At 47.8% G+C, this 16,043-nt stretch overlaps 9 protein-coding genes across 9 annotated transcripts; 2 read left to right on the top strand and 7 right to left on the bottom strand.

Moving 5' to 3' along the window:
- Positions 1-369: 369 nt before the first annotated feature.
- On the bottom strand, positions 370-1,777 carry DFJ58DRAFT_772951 (ribosomal protein L15e). The gene is made up of 5 exons (XM_041389278.1): positions 1,401-1,777; positions 1,189-1,343; positions 946-1,136; positions 804-890; positions 370-753 (listed from the first exon to the last, which is right to left on the bottom strand). The coding sequence occupies exons 1-5, from the start codon at positions 1,475-1,477 to the stop codon at positions 658-660; spliced, it is 606 nt and encodes a 201-aa protein (XP_041246948.1). The 5' UTR covers positions 1,478-1,777; the 3' UTR covers positions 370-657.
- Positions 1,778-1,848: 71 nt separating this feature from the next.
- DFJ58DRAFT_204262 (uncharacterized protein) lies at positions 1,849-3,642 on the top strand. The gene is made up of 8 exons (XM_041379230.1): positions 1,849-2,148; positions 2,202-2,340; positions 2,394-2,649; positions 2,698-2,751; positions 2,800-2,884; positions 2,938-3,065; positions 3,118-3,235; positions 3,289-3,642. The coding sequence occupies exons 1-8, from the start codon at positions 1,947-1,949 to the stop codon at positions 3,597-3,599; spliced, it is 1,293 nt and encodes a 430-aa protein (XP_041246947.1). The 5' UTR covers positions 1,849-1,946; the 3' UTR covers positions 3,600-3,642.
- DFJ58DRAFT_204265 (major facilitator superfamily domain-containing protein) lies at positions 3,643-5,877 on the bottom strand. The gene is made up of 8 exons (XM_041379231.1): positions 5,662-5,877; positions 5,403-5,593; positions 4,873-5,356; positions 4,767-4,826; positions 4,610-4,703; positions 4,390-4,561; positions 4,267-4,340; positions 3,643-4,210 (listed from the first exon to the last, which is right to left on the bottom strand). Exons 1-8 carry the CDS (start codon positions 5,853-5,855, stop codon positions 3,686-3,688), a joined length of 1,794 nt encoding a protein of 597 aa, XP_041246946.1. The 5' UTR covers positions 5,856-5,877; the 3' UTR covers positions 3,643-3,685.
- Positions 5,878-6,194: 317 nt separating this feature from the next.
- Positions 6,195-7,003, bottom strand: DFJ58DRAFT_772943 (uncharacterized protein). The gene is made up of 2 exons (XM_041389277.1): positions 6,603-7,003; positions 6,195-6,523 (listed from the first exon to the last, which is right to left on the bottom strand). Exons 1-2 carry the CDS (start codon positions 6,801-6,803, stop codon positions 6,269-6,271), a joined length of 456 nt encoding a protein of 151 aa, XP_041246945.1. The 5' UTR covers positions 6,804-7,003; the 3' UTR covers positions 6,195-6,268.
- A 2,362-nt stretch (positions 7,004-9,365) lies between these two features.
- Positions 9,366-10,570, bottom strand: DFJ58DRAFT_204191 (uncharacterized protein). Its single transcript, XM_041379229.1, has 5 exons — positions 10,547-10,570; positions 10,132-10,489; positions 9,936-10,077; positions 9,653-9,886; positions 9,366-9,592 (listed from the first exon to the last, which is right to left on the bottom strand). Exons 2-5 carry the CDS (start codon positions 10,272-10,274, stop codon positions 9,572-9,574), a joined length of 540 nt encoding a protein of 179 aa, XP_041246944.1. The 5' UTR covers positions 10,275-10,489; positions 10,547-10,570; the 3' UTR covers positions 9,366-9,571.
- A 169-nt stretch (positions 10,571-10,739) lies between these two features.
- On the bottom strand, positions 10,740-12,115 carry DFJ58DRAFT_724817 (GAMM1 protein; the record flags this gene model as incomplete). The annotated part of the gene is made up of 8 exons (XM_041385146.1): positions 10,740-10,795; positions 10,854-11,094; positions 11,147-11,320; positions 11,369-11,521; positions 11,568-11,655; positions 11,704-11,875; positions 11,928-12,015; positions 12,068-12,115. The coding sequence occupies 8 exons, from the start codon at positions 12,113-12,115 to the stop codon at positions 10,740-10,742; spliced, it is 1,020 nt and encodes a 339-aa protein (XP_041246943.1).
- A 232-nt stretch (positions 12,116-12,347) lies between these two features.
- Positions 12,348-13,342, bottom strand: DFJ58DRAFT_772929 (uncharacterized protein). The gene is made up of 2 exons (XM_041389276.1): positions 13,180-13,342; positions 12,348-13,129 (listed from the first exon to the last, which is right to left on the bottom strand). The coding sequence occupies exons 1-2, from the start codon at positions 13,228-13,230 to the stop codon at positions 12,725-12,727; spliced, it is 456 nt and encodes a 151-aa protein (XP_041246942.1). The 5' UTR covers positions 13,231-13,342; the 3' UTR covers positions 12,348-12,724.
- A 130-nt stretch (positions 13,343-13,472) lies between these two features.
- Positions 13,473-14,849, top strand: DFJ58DRAFT_867794 (uncharacterized protein; the record flags this gene model as incomplete). The annotated part of the gene is made up of 3 exons (XM_041394220.1): positions 13,473-13,534; positions 13,572-14,092; positions 14,155-14,849. The coding sequence occupies 3 exons, from the start codon at positions 13,473-13,475 to the stop codon at positions 14,715-14,717; spliced, it is 1,146 nt and encodes a 381-aa protein (XP_041246941.1). The 3' UTR covers positions 14,718-14,849.
- On the bottom strand, positions 14,850-16,038 carry DFJ58DRAFT_203840 (RlpA-like double-psi beta-barrel-protein domain-containing protein-containing protein). Its single transcript, XM_041379226.1, has 5 exons — positions 15,663-16,038; positions 15,578-15,614; positions 15,505-15,525; positions 15,369-15,452; positions 14,850-15,312 (listed from the first exon to the last, which is right to left on the bottom strand). The coding sequence occupies exons 1-5, from the start codon at positions 15,896-15,898 to the stop codon at positions 14,983-14,985; spliced, it is 708 nt and encodes a 235-aa protein (XP_041246940.1). The 5' UTR covers positions 15,899-16,038; the 3' UTR covers positions 14,850-14,982.
- Between the last annotated feature and the right edge of the window lie 5 nt (positions 16,039-16,043).

Here is a 16,043-nt window from a genome sequence, read left to right as displayed (position 1 = left end):
TAGGAACTGTGACTGCAATGCGACTCATCAGCAGTGCAGTAATATCTAGCAGAAGTTATCAATGTGCACCTCACAATACAGAGTCCCAGACCCTCGTACTCAGAAAGCAATGATAGCATAGGCACGAATCACTGTTGCCACCTGTACTGAGATAGACAGTAGACTGGGTGCTATTTCCTTTTTTATCGCCCGGGCCCATTAATGATGTTGATGTTGACGCCGTGAATGAAGACTGTCATGGTAGATGCTAGATCACTAACTTATAATAATCTGACATGGGGTGATGATGATTTATCAACAACAAGCTAATTTAAAACAACCAACATAAGCACAATCATCTTACTTAGATGCAGTTTAGAACCTGGAACACTGGTATAGCTTGGCGGTCGATATGGCCTGGTATTTGCATCGATCCATCAAAATCCTATTCCACCAGTTCGTGCATCCCTACATCTAATGCATCGCATACAAAAAGGCGGGGGGGAAGTCAGATTTCGCTCAACTTATAAGGTGAACGTTTTCATATCATACTTGCTGGCTTTCTTTCAGTGGTGATATAGGAGCACATGATATCCTTTTGGCGAAGCTTCATGGCATACAAAGCATAGCGTGCATGAAGTAACGTAATGGCAGAACAACAGAAAATACGCAAGTAAATCAGCGGTAACGACGAAGAGAGAGAGTGTTGTGCTTTTTCCAGGTTGAGCGAGCAGGAGCGTGGTTGTGACGATGGCCCTTGCCCAATCCCCTGTTCTGCAACGAACATCAGAAAAAACCCCGAGGACCATGAGTGATGAACGAACCTGTTTCCCAACGCTGGTGAGACCACGGGCTTCGCGGCGTTTGTGCACTGGCTTGGCAATCCAGTTGATACGGGGATCCCGGCGAATCTACACCATAATTCGTCCTCGTAAACATAACAGACAGAAAAAACCTCGGGCTTACAGCTTTGTGGTTGGGATCCACAAGGATGACTTCGAAATATTTGTAAACGCCGTCCTGGTTTACCCAGTACGAGTTCAGGACTCGCAGGTTTCCGCAACGCCTTCCAACACGTTCCTCGGCGGTACTCCTAAGACTGCGCTGGGGCTTCAAGTGGTTGACACCCTGGCGGACAGGCTTGCCATTGGTGGCACCTGAAAGATGAATTGGGTTTATATCGAAGGGGCGTGTCGGTCAGTAGCTTACCCTTTGGAACTGGCTTTTTGCGGTTACCACGACGGACGCGGATGCGGTAGATAACGTAGCCCTGCTTGGCCTTGTATCCCAAGCGACGAGCCTTGTCAGGGCGAGAAGGGCGAGATGCACGATGAACAACTTTCAATTGGCGGTACTCCCAGCATCTAGAATACGAATTCAGCAACTTTCGTCGTTAATGTATCACAGGCATCAGGACTCACCGGACACGGAGGAGAAAACGCAGCACATCGGACTGCTTTTTTCTGTACAACTCGCTGATGTATTTGTATGCGCCCATGTTGCAGGCTGCAATGCAAGATGATTAGTGACTCGGCAGGTCAACATACATCCAATCAAGACAAAAGCATCCATCGATTTCCATTCCAATTTCTCCAAACTAGAGTTTCTGACAGCAATGCAGATCTCTTCCAGCATAGCTGCATACAACAACAACACAGAAACATACCTCTTGAGGGTCTTGACTCGGGGGCGACTACGACGTCTTGTTTGACGACTGGAGGATGGTATTCGGGTATTGCCGTTGTATATCGGATTATGCTAGCAGCCTGATTTAGGCGACCCTTCACGCGGTGATTTGCCAATTGCTATGCGATTCCTTGTTTCCTCATGCGCTTCTTGTTGTTGTTAATCGTTGTATTACTCCAGCCTGTATCGAGGTTTTTCAGCGACGTGTTGATATATAATGTTTGCTATCCTCAAAGGGCCGTGCCAACATCCCCCCCACGTATATTTGCTGTGAGGTCAATATGTCTTACAGAGCAACAGACGACTTGCAAGGCTACCTTAAGGACGCTATTCTACCCCGACTGAAGCTCATGCACAAACCAGAGTTGATGTTTCAACAGGGATACAAGAGCCGCAGAAAAACGCTTACTGTTCGCCGACGACATCGAAACCTTGCTAACATAGTTTTCCTGGATTCCGCATTTGATGAACTTGTTAATGATTGTAGGCTTGCCGTTAACACGAAGCTTCGTGAGCTAAACCCTTACCATCTACAGGGATCGAGGAGCATGTTCCAAATCGCTCGCTCTGTCTGTACGACGAGGACCGGAAAACAGGCGAGCGGTTTACAGTACGCTCCTCACATAGATTCAATGTTCCAGAACTGCTGCTTCCTGCAGCATCGGATCTCAATCGGTATGTAAACAATTACCTGGAACACGAGGTTTATTTAACCTCGTTATTATCAGAGTGTGTGATTGGCTGGACAATTTCCCCTTCCAAACAGTTCAACGAGTTTTTCATATCATGTTTCCTGCAACGAAAGATTGGAAGTTTGTGACGCTTGATGATCACAGCTGCGATGACGATAATTTCAAGAAATTTCACTGGACGGATGTCAACCAAGATCACCCCGATATACATGACTTATCTGTAGTTGTCGCCTGCCAACCTCCTTGGATATTGACCGACGAATTCATGTGGCAATTCACTCAACTCAAATCGGTACGTGCTTGGAATACTTGAGCCGTGAATACGGAACATATTTGGTAGCTTCCTGAAGGTACTACGCGCCCGTTACGTGGAAAGGAACGCCTTTGGGGGAAGGTAAGTGCACATAATGTACATTTCCCAGAGTCTGAAGAAATCCTTTAGTTATGGGACACCTGCGTTCACAATCAAACGCCATTCTTCATTCTGACTTCATACCAACAGTGGGCTTTTGGTATGTTTTCACGCGGTAAGATCTGCCCCAAGCGAGATCAAAGAAAGGGATTTATCATGGCTTGATAGGTTGGACGACAGCATTCATTTCTCCCGTTATAGACGCCCAATCACGCTCTCCGACCGTTATGCATGCGTTGTTATATTGGCTCGGCTCGGCTCTCCGCGCCCCTGGTGGTTTTGTACAACCGGTGGAGGTTGGCGTTGAAATATTCTTATTAGGAATAACTGAGCTAAGCCAGTCAACAGGTTGCGGAACCTGTTCACAATATCTTCTCGGATGATGAATCCGAGCCACCAATCGCCGAACCGGAAAAAGAGCTAGAAATCGCTACTTCCTTATCGAGCTGGAGCGGGACGAGTGATGGTGAAACATATAATACGTTGTGTCTTCATCAGTTGAACTCACATGTTGAGCAGAACCGGCGTCCTCGGCTGGAGCCGCGGGCGCGGTAGCGCTCGATGTTTCAGATAGGGGAGTGGACGAGCCACACGGTCCAGATGTTCTTTTTAAAAAGCCAAAGGATCCGGCCCTCACCTGGGAAATGATCGAGTTATGGAGGAAAAAATTACCCGCCAAGCGTGCCGAAAACGAGAGTTTCCCATCTCCAACTTTCGCAACGTCTGTCACACTACTCCCTGATTTTCTTGATGACTCTGCAACATCAGACACCTCGGATGAAACTGTCGGAGTGCCTTGTGGACACTGGTTAATGAGTGCGCGTAGATAGTGGCTCAGGACGCTGGAGAATCTTATTCCTGATAACAAGTATCTAAACACTAGTCATGTGCATGTGAACTCTTATAACTATCTTTGCTATCTCGATCGGAGCCTCAACCATGCAGTGCTCAAAAACAATACCCAAGCACTGCCAATAAGCATGGCGCAAAGACACACAAAAATCCGACCCCTCCTTATCTCCGAGTATCCGCGAACCCCTTGAGAAGGACAAGAAGAAGGGAAATAACTGGCCCTAGAATCTGCTCTGGGCCGGCGACCGAGTAGAGGCTTTCTTGGGTCTGGAGAAGACAATGGTCCGATTTCAGAAGCCAGGATATCTCCTTCGCCCCCGGTGAAGGTCGACTCTTCTTCTAATTCACGTTCGACATCTTCTTCATCCCCGACCGCGTTCTCAAGAGTCTCTGCTGCTTGCCTTCGTCGATGATCAAGATGCGATAGACCGATAATACCTAGTAGTTGCAAAACATTAAAACCGAAAAACACGTTCAACAACTGCTGGGTTGTGTACTGGTCGCCTTTTGGGGCTCGTTGATGGGGGGATGCACCATCCAAAACAAGGCCAGCTATGGTTTGGAAAATCGTCGCCCCTGTTTGTTCCATCTGAAACGTCAAGCTCGTAGCTCAGATAAGGACACTAGACAGAATAAACCACTTACGCTTTTGTGGACACCCAGAGTAGTTGATACAAACTTAAACGGGACCAGCTGAGGGACCAAGACCACAAGGAGTACTAGAACACGTCGCATGAATGATGGTTAAAAAGTGCAACGCTAACTTACAAGGGGAGAAGCCAATGCCAGTCGCAATGGCAGCAATTGCAGGGGAAGGCGTTCCCGTCCATGCTGGCGGAAGAACAAGCCATGCGTATCCAAGCAACGTCAATACAGATGACAGCATGAACATGCGAAGTACAGCCTGTGGATGCTTCATCCGGTCTACTATGAATCCGGTCTAACTTGGTGTCGGTCAAGATTATGGAGCAATATGAAATGCGCTTACGGCGGGATACAAGAGTATGCTCCCAGCCAGAAGGTAGGAAGCTTGTGTACTAGCAGCGTTCTCCGTCAATCCATATCTCTTTTCAAAAATGTTGCTAAAGAAAAGTCGCACAAAGGACGTTATGAGTCACGAAAGATGTCCTGGTATGCAGACTCACGCTGCCAAATGGGTGAAAGGGGCCCATATAGTGCCACAGAGGATGTTTAGCCCTATGTAGCTGCGAAAGATCAGTATAAGTCGTGAGTTCTAATCTCGTCACGCACGCCCAGAAGATATCCCCAAGCTTTGGAATATCTTTGAACCTGATGTGGCGTTTTTTTGCAACTTTTTCCAGCGCACGAGCCTCGGAGATATCATACAGTGAGCGGCGCCTGGCCTCACTTCGAATCTCGGAAGCCTCTAGCAAGACAGTGCCAGAACCCCGTATAAGCCACTTTGAGGATGCCATGTAGACCAGGTTGATGAAAAGGGAAAGAGCAGCTAGGAATGTGGACGCGTAGAATGGTGCGTGGCGCCCAAAACGCTCCGCAAGCGGGAGTGAAGTTCGCGCTGAAATAAATGACGCCAATTTGCCAGCTACAAGACCCAGTGCCATTGAGACACCGAGCCCGTGCGATTTAAAGAATCGCACGATAATGGACTCCTGTACAACCGCAAGAGGACTGACTCCAAATCCAAACACGAACAGCCCAAATGCCATCAATCGAACATCTCCTTTTATGTCACCAACCAGTAGCAAAACCTGACCTAGACAGGGATGAGAAAGTGGGTAGCATGAACAAATAATACATACCAAAAAAAATAACACCAGTAGCAATGATACTAGTGAGCGTTGTACCAAGTTTACTCGCCATCAGACCCCCGACTAGAGGTGTCCATGTACTGTTTAAACTGAATGCAGAAATCAGCAGACTAAATTCCGTGTTGGATGTGTTAATCTCTCGCGCCAGTCGAGATTTCAGTGGCCCTAGTGTGTATGACGCACTGTAAGATGGGGCACAGTAGATATTAGGAATATGTGGAGGGAACGGAAGAATGGAAGAAAAACGCACTAGTGACTACCAACGCTGAGAGAACATGCACACAGGAGAGCCAACATCCGAACAATGGATGCCCTCGTTGGAGAGATAGCATCACCCCTCTCTATAAGTTCCTCATCACGCGGTCTGGTGGAGACAGAGTTTATATGTGATTCTGTGTAGCTGCGACTTGGAATCGAGATGTCAAGTTCACGGTGGCCAGTCATTTGCGTTGAAGTTGTACGTTAGATAAAAATACCAACGCTCTTATCTGATAAGGTTGGATGACGTAACCTTGACTCCGACCCAACCCTAGATCTAAATTTAGACTCGTGACCAGTGGCAGAATCGATTCTCATCCGCGAGGTGTCTGTTGACTGGTCACGAGTCTAATAGATACGCCGTCGACTGGTCACAAGTCTAATCTGAATTGCAAATACAACGGCCCACCATCCCAGGACCGAGGACACCTGGTTTCTCGAAAGTCCGTTCCTCTGTCTGTCCGGTCCGTCCATCAGGTCCGACCGGCGACAAATAGCACCATGAGATTGTGTCTGGTTGTGTTGTGGCAGACAAAAATTCCAAACTCAAATGACGATCAATGACTGTAAAGCAGGTCGACTTCAAGTATGTGTGAGGTTCAAGTATCTGGCAAGACAAACTCATCACAGAATCCAGTGGTTCCGTTGGTTATAGCTGTATCTGTAGCGTCGAGGCCCAACAATCGCATCACGAGGTTGTAAATCTCGACATTCTGGAACCCTGGCATCACGTATGCTCCTGTACCATCGCCCTCTCCTCGTGCGACTACAGCAGCCTTCATGCCCTGCGAGAAAGGCCCGTGTGCGACAAAGATGGCATGCATCGACGGGTCCTCGTTGTCATAGCTGTGGTTCTAGGAAGGCGGGACGCGTCAGCTCAATGATTTGCAACAGAGAAATCAAGCGACATGAGGTACGGTAAGGTAAACTCACTCCAGCTGGTATTGCATCTTCGCCGCCCGTGCGGTCAGTCAGCCCGTAGCGCGGGACAATCCACACAGGAGCGATGCGGTAGTTGCGGGAGAAATGGTATCGTTCTGGCATAAGTTCCACTGTGCCTGCAGACATCTTACCGTAGTTAAATGCGTTGAGGTCTGCCAAGGTCGGTAGAGAAGCTTTCAGTCGTGAACACATCAAACTGATCCGGGTGGGTAAGTGTGCGTTTGCACAAACGCTCAAGGGCCTCAGTCACGTTTGTACTGGGAGCGAAACAGAAGCACATAGATGGCCAACCTGAACAGCGCATGGTAAGCAATCCGCCACTCAGTCTAAAACATTCCGGCAAGCAGAAGACTATATGTTGAAACCACCCATCCATCTTGGTAACACCTTTCCACGGCTGACCAACAATCTCATCAACATATACCCAAGTTAGGTGGCTGATGTCCGCCATCCCGTGGTCACTATGTGTGAGGTTGCGCTCGCCTAGTACTTGGGTTAGGTTCTGAGCGAAAAGATCAACAGCAGCGAGACTCATCTGCAGTAAGTAGCAAGTTTGGAAAACGAAAATAACCAGATCAACTAATAGGATTGACACAACACTTACATTAACAGCCTTAGACATCGGCTCTGTTGCATGGCAAACGTGGTCTAGTGACGGTTCGTACCCTATGAAACAACGTCAGCTGGCACAAGGGAGAATCATGAAGTTGAAGAGGACGAAATGACAAGCAGAAGAAACAACACCGGTACCGCTTAGAGCAAAAGAAACAGATATAATGGTCCAGAGGCAGAGAAAGAAACAGATGCAAGAGCGCACCAAGAATAGGCTGCGGCCGCTCTTCTAGCGGGAGGTCAATCCATCCTGAGAGATTGGAAAGTTTCTTCTCCAGAGCGTAGTTATCCTGCGTTCCAGTTCAAATTATATTACATCCTTTTCGAGTCTAAGTCTCTAAGACCACACTCTTACCTCCCAAGGTAGAAACTATGTAGAGTTCACGCCCGAGGATGTAAATCAAGGACCTGTAAGGACCTTTAGGCCCCGACTACGCTCCAAAAGTAAGACGCTCGAACAGACCATACCTTCGGAATCGTCCGCGTGACTCACTGGTGCGAAGGGTAACACTCTTCGCATCCGAGTCACGCGAATACATCTTCTTTTCATCTTACCATTCAGTACCTTTCCTCGTGCTCATATGCATAGGGCCATCTGCATATCACCTTGCTTGCAAGGTCATATGGCGTGCGACGAAATCTGACGGACTATGTGCCAATAATAAACAATAATAAACATCAATAAATCATCAGTCTCCCTGTTGTTGAACGCCATCGTCATAATCCATCCTGTCGTCGATATTATGAAGCCAGGAGATATCAAACATGATCATTGTGTCTGCGTATATCCAGCTGTCATGGCAAAGTGCAGCTGCGGAGGAGCACTCAGTTATGCACTGTGCAGATCCTGCAAAGCTTACGACTCACCACACTCTCCTGCTGCCAGATGCTACACCTGCTAAAAGAATCCATGCAGACATGGAGAACTGAGGGTCAAAAGGACATATTTCATCGATAGCGCCTGCGGAAACCAGTGCCCTACGCTGTAGCTCCACATAAGCCTCTGCAAGTCAGTCAACTGGGACATCGCTGACTCAGTCATGCATACTTTCCACGACGTCGACATTGAATGGTCCTCATGCAGGTCCTGTAAAGACTGCCGTTCATCATACTTCGCTGCCGCCAGACCTGCTAAGAGAATCCATACAGAGGCAGAGGAGTGCAAGCACAAAGGGAAAATCTACAACTCATATAAGCACGAGATACCGCCGGCGATGGCGTCCACCACGTCATGCTGTGTTGTTGCATTCTGTCTTTTCTTCACGGCTCTTTCCGTCTGCTGCGTCATGCTGTGTTGTTGCGCGTTCATGCACATACTAAGTATGGCGACCTCTGCTTCATTTCACGGTGTTGTTGGACCACAAACTTCAATGACACAATTGATTTCCTCTTCCCACCAATTCTCGAAGACCCTGAAAGCTGTCTTGATCGTGCATTCCTTTCCCCTCTCAACGTCTATGTCGATGGATTTTCAACGACAAAATTCTAGAGAAATTGCTGGGTGATTTTCGTAAGTATCACAACTGATATCAATCACACATTTCACTGACGAAACTATGTAGGATCTTATTTTAGTTCAGACAGCCTAAAAGAAGCTGAGCAGACTCAATTGAGCACACCAAAACACACTCGACTACCTTGAATGTCAACCAATCCTGGAGTATGTAACCTCTCGGTAGAAATGGGATTGGTGAGAAACGCGCGCGTGCGCGTCGTCGCGCTGCATTGTCGCTTCCTTAAAGTCAATACATTCGAAAGCCACTGCATCCCCCGCATTCCATTCAAACCGTTCGTTATGGACAGTGCGAAAAGACACTGTCTATTTGCAGACGATGCTAATATAGGATTTCCCGAGTGGTTACTGCCAACACTGTATTGTCGTAGAGCCGACCGAAGGGGGATCCTTGTATGCTAAAAATGTAAAAATTTCCCTTATCGCACCAAGATTGAGTCCACAACAGAGAGGCCTATTCTTAGTGTTGTGCACTGTACTATCATAGCGCCCGACTGGATTTCAGTTTCTGTGCAAGTATCGGTCTCAGCGCGTATAAAGTTAGCATACACATCTAGAGCAGGCCCAAGTCACGGAAAGAACCAGGACCGTTGTTTGTTGTCTGAGCCCCGATGGTGGTCCGGCCAACGTACAGCTTAGCTTATATATTCACATCCACATCGTGGGCCGTAGTTTGACACGCCATGTGTAACCGTAAATTTTATCAATCACTTAGACTGACTCGATGAACTTATGAGCGTACCAGACGCACGGGCGTAAGTAGATCCATCAGAACCACACCACACACTATTTCAAGCTACTTCCAAAATCCACTCCCTGTCTTACAAGTAATCTCCTAGACATAAAAGCTTGAGTTCTGGTAAGGGCAGCACCGATTATCAACTCGTCACATCCCCAGCTTATACTCTGCACTCACATATCCTCGCTTGCTCGTTCGTACCCACATGCATGTTGCAAAGAGCGTGAGGACGCAAAGTCCGAACAGTACCCAGCCGACTGCTTCGACTGTTAGCGTTTCTCGACAGCTGGATACACTCAGCTCCTGTGGTGCATCGCACGGCAGGACCCCGTTAACGGATGCGGAGCTACTGGCTATCCAATTACAATCGCCCCCACTCCGCGTGTTGTGCATCATGCCAGCTGCTGCGCCCTGTCCACCCGGGTTAAACTGTTCATTTTTATACCGTAAGATGTCTTACCCAAAGTGCCGAAGTGATAGCAAGCCAAATGATGGAACTCGCTATGCTGGCAAGAAGGTGCACAGCACCATCAACAATCCACAGCATATAAGCTGCCCCGAATAACGTGGTCCACACGGCGTTGAACTCGAAGAGTATTAAGCTGAATGCGTCCTATGTTAGCAGGACTTCCTTTCGAGGTGGAAAGCAGACTTGCAGTGAATGATAACGAGCACTAGGCCAATTACGACTCTCATTTCCAACGCTGATAAGGTAGGCAGTGAGGCCCAGCTCAGCCATAGCACATATAGTGATGAGAATGAAAAGGAAAGGGTGGTAATGGGTTTTGATGTAAGGCATTGTTCAACGGTACCAAAAGAAATGAAAGAGAGTCAAAGCTTCCGAATAGTAAGATACGGGTTAGAAGTGAGAAGTGCAGACCAAACTAATAGTAGTCATCCTGGACCTTTGCGCGCGTTCCATTCGTGGCCCCCATGCAGCTGCGAGACATGCGAAGAACACGAGGGCGAGTATTGCCGGACATGTTCAAATATCGCACATCTTATTCGGGTAGGCTGTAGATCAAAACGTGTCTGCAGCAAGTTAGATGTAACATGGAGAGAAATATTCACCGGTGCACCGACGGCAACTCCAATTACGTAGGTCGGATAGCTGTATCAAACACCAAATGGTCTCCGCTCTTTTCACCTAAGAACATTTCATCTGGTCTACATATCAGCTGCCATGTATAACGGCAATTTAAACTCGCGGGGCATATAAAAACTGGACTACCGAGATGGAGATTCCTTGAAAGCGAGATCTCGATTACATCTTAAGTGCCAAATTTGCTAGGTTCAAAGCGCCTTCTTTCGTCTTGTTCCCTGAAACAAACACCAGAGATCAGCTCCGATGCAACTACATCATTGATGCTTCACCTACCTCCAATGAACCCTGATGCGTGCACGAATATACATCCGTCGACACCGCTTACTTTTGACAGCTCATCATCACGCACGCCTCTCCACTTCTCCGGCAGCGCCTTTCGACTGTCAAAGCTCTCAGGAGAGACAGGGACTGCCTGGATACGCCAGTTTCCCCCAGCCTCGTCAGGGTATATCACATAGAATGGAAGTTCATCTTCGGAGATACCCTGCTCAGCCTCAAGTTCAAACAAATGCTCCTGTCAGATGTTTCAGAATCTAGTGAAAGGTCGTGATCGACAACAATATAACCTTCCATGGAGCAAATTGCTCAAATAATATGATCTTTCCGCTGCCATCGACGTTCTGGCGCGATGAGAGCCCAGCCAATACCAAATCACGCGCAGGCAACCATGCATTGGCATAGTAGTCAAGCCTGCTGAGGAACTCATCCCCGGTCAGCTGCGAAGCTTTCAAGAACAGGGCCTAGACAGTTCAGCGAGTTGTGTCGCAAGCAAAGACGCAGACACCCACGTCCACTTTCTGAGACTCAGAAGACTCGTTCCAGCGAGGATTAAGCCATCCAACTCTACTCGATAGATCGGTCCGGTTGCGATATTTCGGTTGTTCTTGGGAGGAGTATTGCGAGATCCCATTGTCAATTGCATCCAGGGCCTCGATAAACTCCTGCAGATGGTTAGGAAGATGCAAGTCTCCTTGAGCGACTGCATACCTTGTACATTTTCAACCATAGTATGTCAACTTTCTTGTCACTCCGTTCTAGCCCTGTCACACTGGCAACAACCTCCTTTCCGAAATGCCTTTATGGAGCTGTAAGTTACCTCCAGAAGAATCCAAAAATTCCATACTTGTAGACAAGACCTGCAGATGATAGTTTGGTGCTGAAGCCATGTCCGAACACCTCCGTAAAACCACGTTGATGGTGATCAAATCTGCTTTTGCTTTCGTCGTATACGGCTCCCACATCAACTACTATGTCGCAATCATCGAGGACAGCTGGATCTCTACTGCGTTTTAGGCCTTGATAATCACTTGTGAAGGTGAGTACCGATGAAAAACTTGACATACTCACTTGCATCTTTATAGGTATCCGTCTGACGCAAAAGAAAGACTGCCAATGCTTCGTCGCAATGGAAGGTACCATTATGAGTGCCTATGGTCTATCCAGGCGCTGGAGATAAAGATACATCCTCTGTGAGTGACCGGGCGAACCTTGACATCCATTCTCTGCTTTTTGGTGGCGGGCCCTGTTTGTGACATAACTGTCCTGCTACTCAGCTTGCGATCCAGGCGAAATAAGTAGGCCGAGGTAATGGTGGGCGAACGTACGCTACGGATGACCTTGTTTACCAAGGTCATAAAAGTTATACTTTGAGATTGGCAATCGAGTCGATGCTTACGTAACATTAAGCGCTTGTCGAAGTCTCAATATTGGAGTTCCCATTTGCCAATTATCAGAGTATACACACTAGCCATATTGGTTATGGTCTCAGTAAGAAGTATGCATATGTATGATAACTTGTTCGACCTGGCCCAGCTCATAATATTGGAGTGAGCAGAGAGAGTATACGTAACTCGATTTCGGCACCATATACTAGTGTTCGTCCCATGGAATTAGTCAAAAGACCCGATCTCATTACAGTATACTAGTACTGTACTCGGTCCAAGACGGTGTAGATATAATAAAGTGTCAATGAACGAAGATATATGCGAAAGTACAGTTCCATTAGCAAACCCTAAAAGCAAACTGGTTTGTCCATGTCCAATAAAGAGAGCTAAACGGAATATCCTAAGTATGTTTGGCAGTGTGCCAGCGTCACGTCATGCGGGTCTATAAACATACGAACAGTGTACAGCTTTGAAACCGTTTTAAAGTAAAACCAATGCCCCTCCGACAAATAAGACGACAGCTCCGAGAGCGTTTCCACTGCGCAAGGCTTGTGCGCCTGCAATATAGCCATCCGGAGGGCCATATATCCCACCTGATGCTGATGCTCCTGGACTGGGGGCACCGTTGGGACCGCCATCCGCTCCAGCAACGGTAGATGCTGCAGTGGGTAGATTGCTAGAGGCGATTGATGTGGTGGTCCCGTTGTTGGCACCGCTAGTTATTGTTGAAGAAGAGTTGCCAGAGGCAGAAACTGTGGCGGACCCTGTGGGAGTGGGAGTGATGGTGACCACCGTGATCTGTGTTATTGTGCTAGTTTGGCGATTCGAGCCAAGGGTCTCTTCCACGGTGGTAAACGTTGAGAGCTGAACACTCTGTGATGATGACTGATGCTGGGGTGTGAGCTTGACAGGGAAAACGAAAAGCAACTACGAACCTGGGCAAGTGCGAGTAGAGGTAAAGCCAGAAGAAAAGAAAGTAGATACATCGCTGAAGCTTAAGGACGAAGATTGGTAGGAGCGACGATAGTGCAAGACGGTGAGAGAAATTTAGAGACTGTGAGTGACAAGCAATACCAGGGTACCGCCCTGGTTTGGCTGAGTAAGTTTGAAGGGGGGTCGAGGGGGGTCGTTTTTCATGTTCTTTGTTATAATGAGATCAAAAACAAAATTGTGATTTCCATCTCACCATTGACGGCCATCATCGATTCATCAATTGAGCATTAAGATCATGTTCCCAATTCAATCGCATACCGTACACCTCGTTCTGCAATACATATCTCCTCCCTCTGAGTTGACTCAACCCCTACCACCCCCATTTATTGTCTAGATCACTGCTTCAACGACACCATTTCCTTCAGATCTCACCTGATAATCCTATAGAATATCTATGTTGGCCTGCTCCTCAAAGTGCCCGTGCCATCGAGCTCCTCAATATCTTCTCATCCCCCGGAGATCAGCCAGGCCAATATCACGTTCGGTACACCTCAGATGCAGAGCACACTTATGCTCATGTCCAGGTCGTCACTCATGAGCAGGGTGTCCGCTTGCTCTTCGAGTGGGATGATGAAGACGGATGGAAGTATCATGACAGTCAGCTGATGCCTTTCCCATCCACATCACGCTCTGCGTTACACCCACCAACAACTCCGGCGGAACAGGCGCGTGAACGTTACCCCTCCGTGGCCCGTGGTTTTCTAGATGATGAAGATCGCTACTGGAACGCATACAATGCCCCGCTCTATGAGTCCATTTCCGCTTTTTCCGCTTTAGCACCGCGCAATACACTTCGGGAAGGTTTGGCTGATAGAACAGAAGATGCTTATTGGGCACGATATTCATCAGTACAAGGTGGTGGTTCTTCCTTTCCAAGCTTGATATTTTTACCTTGCCTGACCTCTTCCCTATCCTAGGATCTGCTGATTCCACGGTGCCCTCACCTCTACCGAACCACCGGAAACTAGAAACTGCGCTTCCGGCGTATTATACACAGCAAGAAGAGGCCATACCCATACCAGCTGACACTATACATTCTTTGCCACTGCCCGACAGTAAGTTTGGGCCGCCATCGCCTACTGCATTGGCACATCTCCTTAATATTATCTCCCCACGCAAAGACATACACACACCCACGTCAAATGAACCATCCTCAAGTATTGCCCGTGATACTCCGTCACCACTCTCAACTTTGGATAATTCGGACCTCGAGACCCCCGCATCTGGGAATCCGGGTCAATATGCCCACGTTGCTCAACCCGTGAAAGTCACGTTAAATGACATGTCATATTCTAACGGGCGCCATGCAGGGAACGGACACGCAAACGATGAGGATGAGGAATTTGCTGTGGAAGAGGACAAGGCAGTGACTGAAAGTATAAAGGGGATATACTACCTGTGGAAGGCGAGGAAGTTGAACCAACCAGACGAAGGGAGCAGTGACGCATTCCTACGCATCGTCCGAGAGGCTCTAAATTAGTCTGATAGTGGTTTGGTGTTGTTGAGCTACATGTTTATACGCTGGTATTATTGACAGGAGCATGATATACATCATTGCACTTCTAGATCCCACCTATAAACGTTAAAAAATTTGATGCAAGAATAACATTGTACGTATTTAATGAGTGTGTTTTGAGGGTAAAGATGTCTATGATTCTGAAGACAATGCCGCGCAAGCTTGGAGAAGTGAACCGAGCTCAATCAGCCCAAGGTTAGCTTGTGCGAGGATTTGAGGATTATCGGGGCTAAAAGTAGGGAGGGGAGATGCGGTGGACGAAGTCGTAGTTGGTGGGGGAGTTGAGGCGGGTAGTCGGCAGAGATGTGGTTGTAGCTGCGAAGGTGCTCGTAGTTGTGAGGGTGGGTGTGGGAGTACTTGATGAGGTGGTAGTGGGTGGCGTCCAAGTACTAGTGGTACTAGTGGAAGACTGCTTTGTCGTCGTAGACGGCAGAGGCGTGGACGAGGTGGAAGCACTGACATAACTCCACGATCCAGATAATTCCCCGACGCTGGTTGGCGCGAAGAACTCAAAAAGACCCTGACTGAAGTCAAGTCCCCCGCAAGGACATCCAAGGCACTGTATAATTCCTTGTTAATTACACACTCCGCAAAGCAGTAATTGGCGAGAAATACCTCGTCCATAACCTGGGCCTGCGTCGACACGCCATTCACGGTGATAGTCATCATTTGGAAGCAATGGCTACCTCCATCATAGTCCTTCGTTGGATGTAAGTTTCAGGTTATGCAGTCACAAGACAGTAGAATTTACACATGTGCTGAGCGCAACAATCTGAGTGGATGTCAAGCGATGATCAACAGTAACCAGAGGATAGAGGACATACAAAGTCGGTAGGTTGATTGAAAGCTCCACAGGCACCACTGGTTGTACAATGAGCAAGGGTCTAATGGGTTACAGGATCTACTAACGAGCCATCTTGAAAATAAGTAAATGTGTCTCTCTTCGAGATTTTCGTGTCTCTTGACTGATTGACGGAGAGATCGAGAGCCCGCGGCTGGTGGTTACCGCTTAGGGCGCGTACGTGCTCCAACCTGCGCGAGCGATCATGTGCGGACGACTGGACCCCACTAAAGCCGTTTACTTGGGAGAATAAAAGTGACGGAAGAACACACAAAGCGACAGACAGGTAATGAAAGGAGTGCATTTTATCAATGAATGTTTAGTTTATAACCGCAAAACACGAAAACATGAAGGTGGAAGAGCTACGGTGTTGAAATTTCAAAAGATGACCCTGTTAACTAAATTTTTGATTTATTATAAAGTCACACACTATGGCGTTCCAGGCCTTC

This window comes from Suillus subalutaceus, assembly GCF_016647625.1.
Source record: "Suillus subalutaceus strain FC151 chromosome Unknown DFJ58scaffold_22, whole genome shotgun sequence".
Taxonomy (NCBI): domain Eukaryota; kingdom Fungi; phylum Basidiomycota; class Agaricomycetes; order Boletales; family Suillaceae; genus Suillus; species Suillus subalutaceus.
This window is presented reverse-complemented; position numbering and strand designations above follow the sequence as displayed.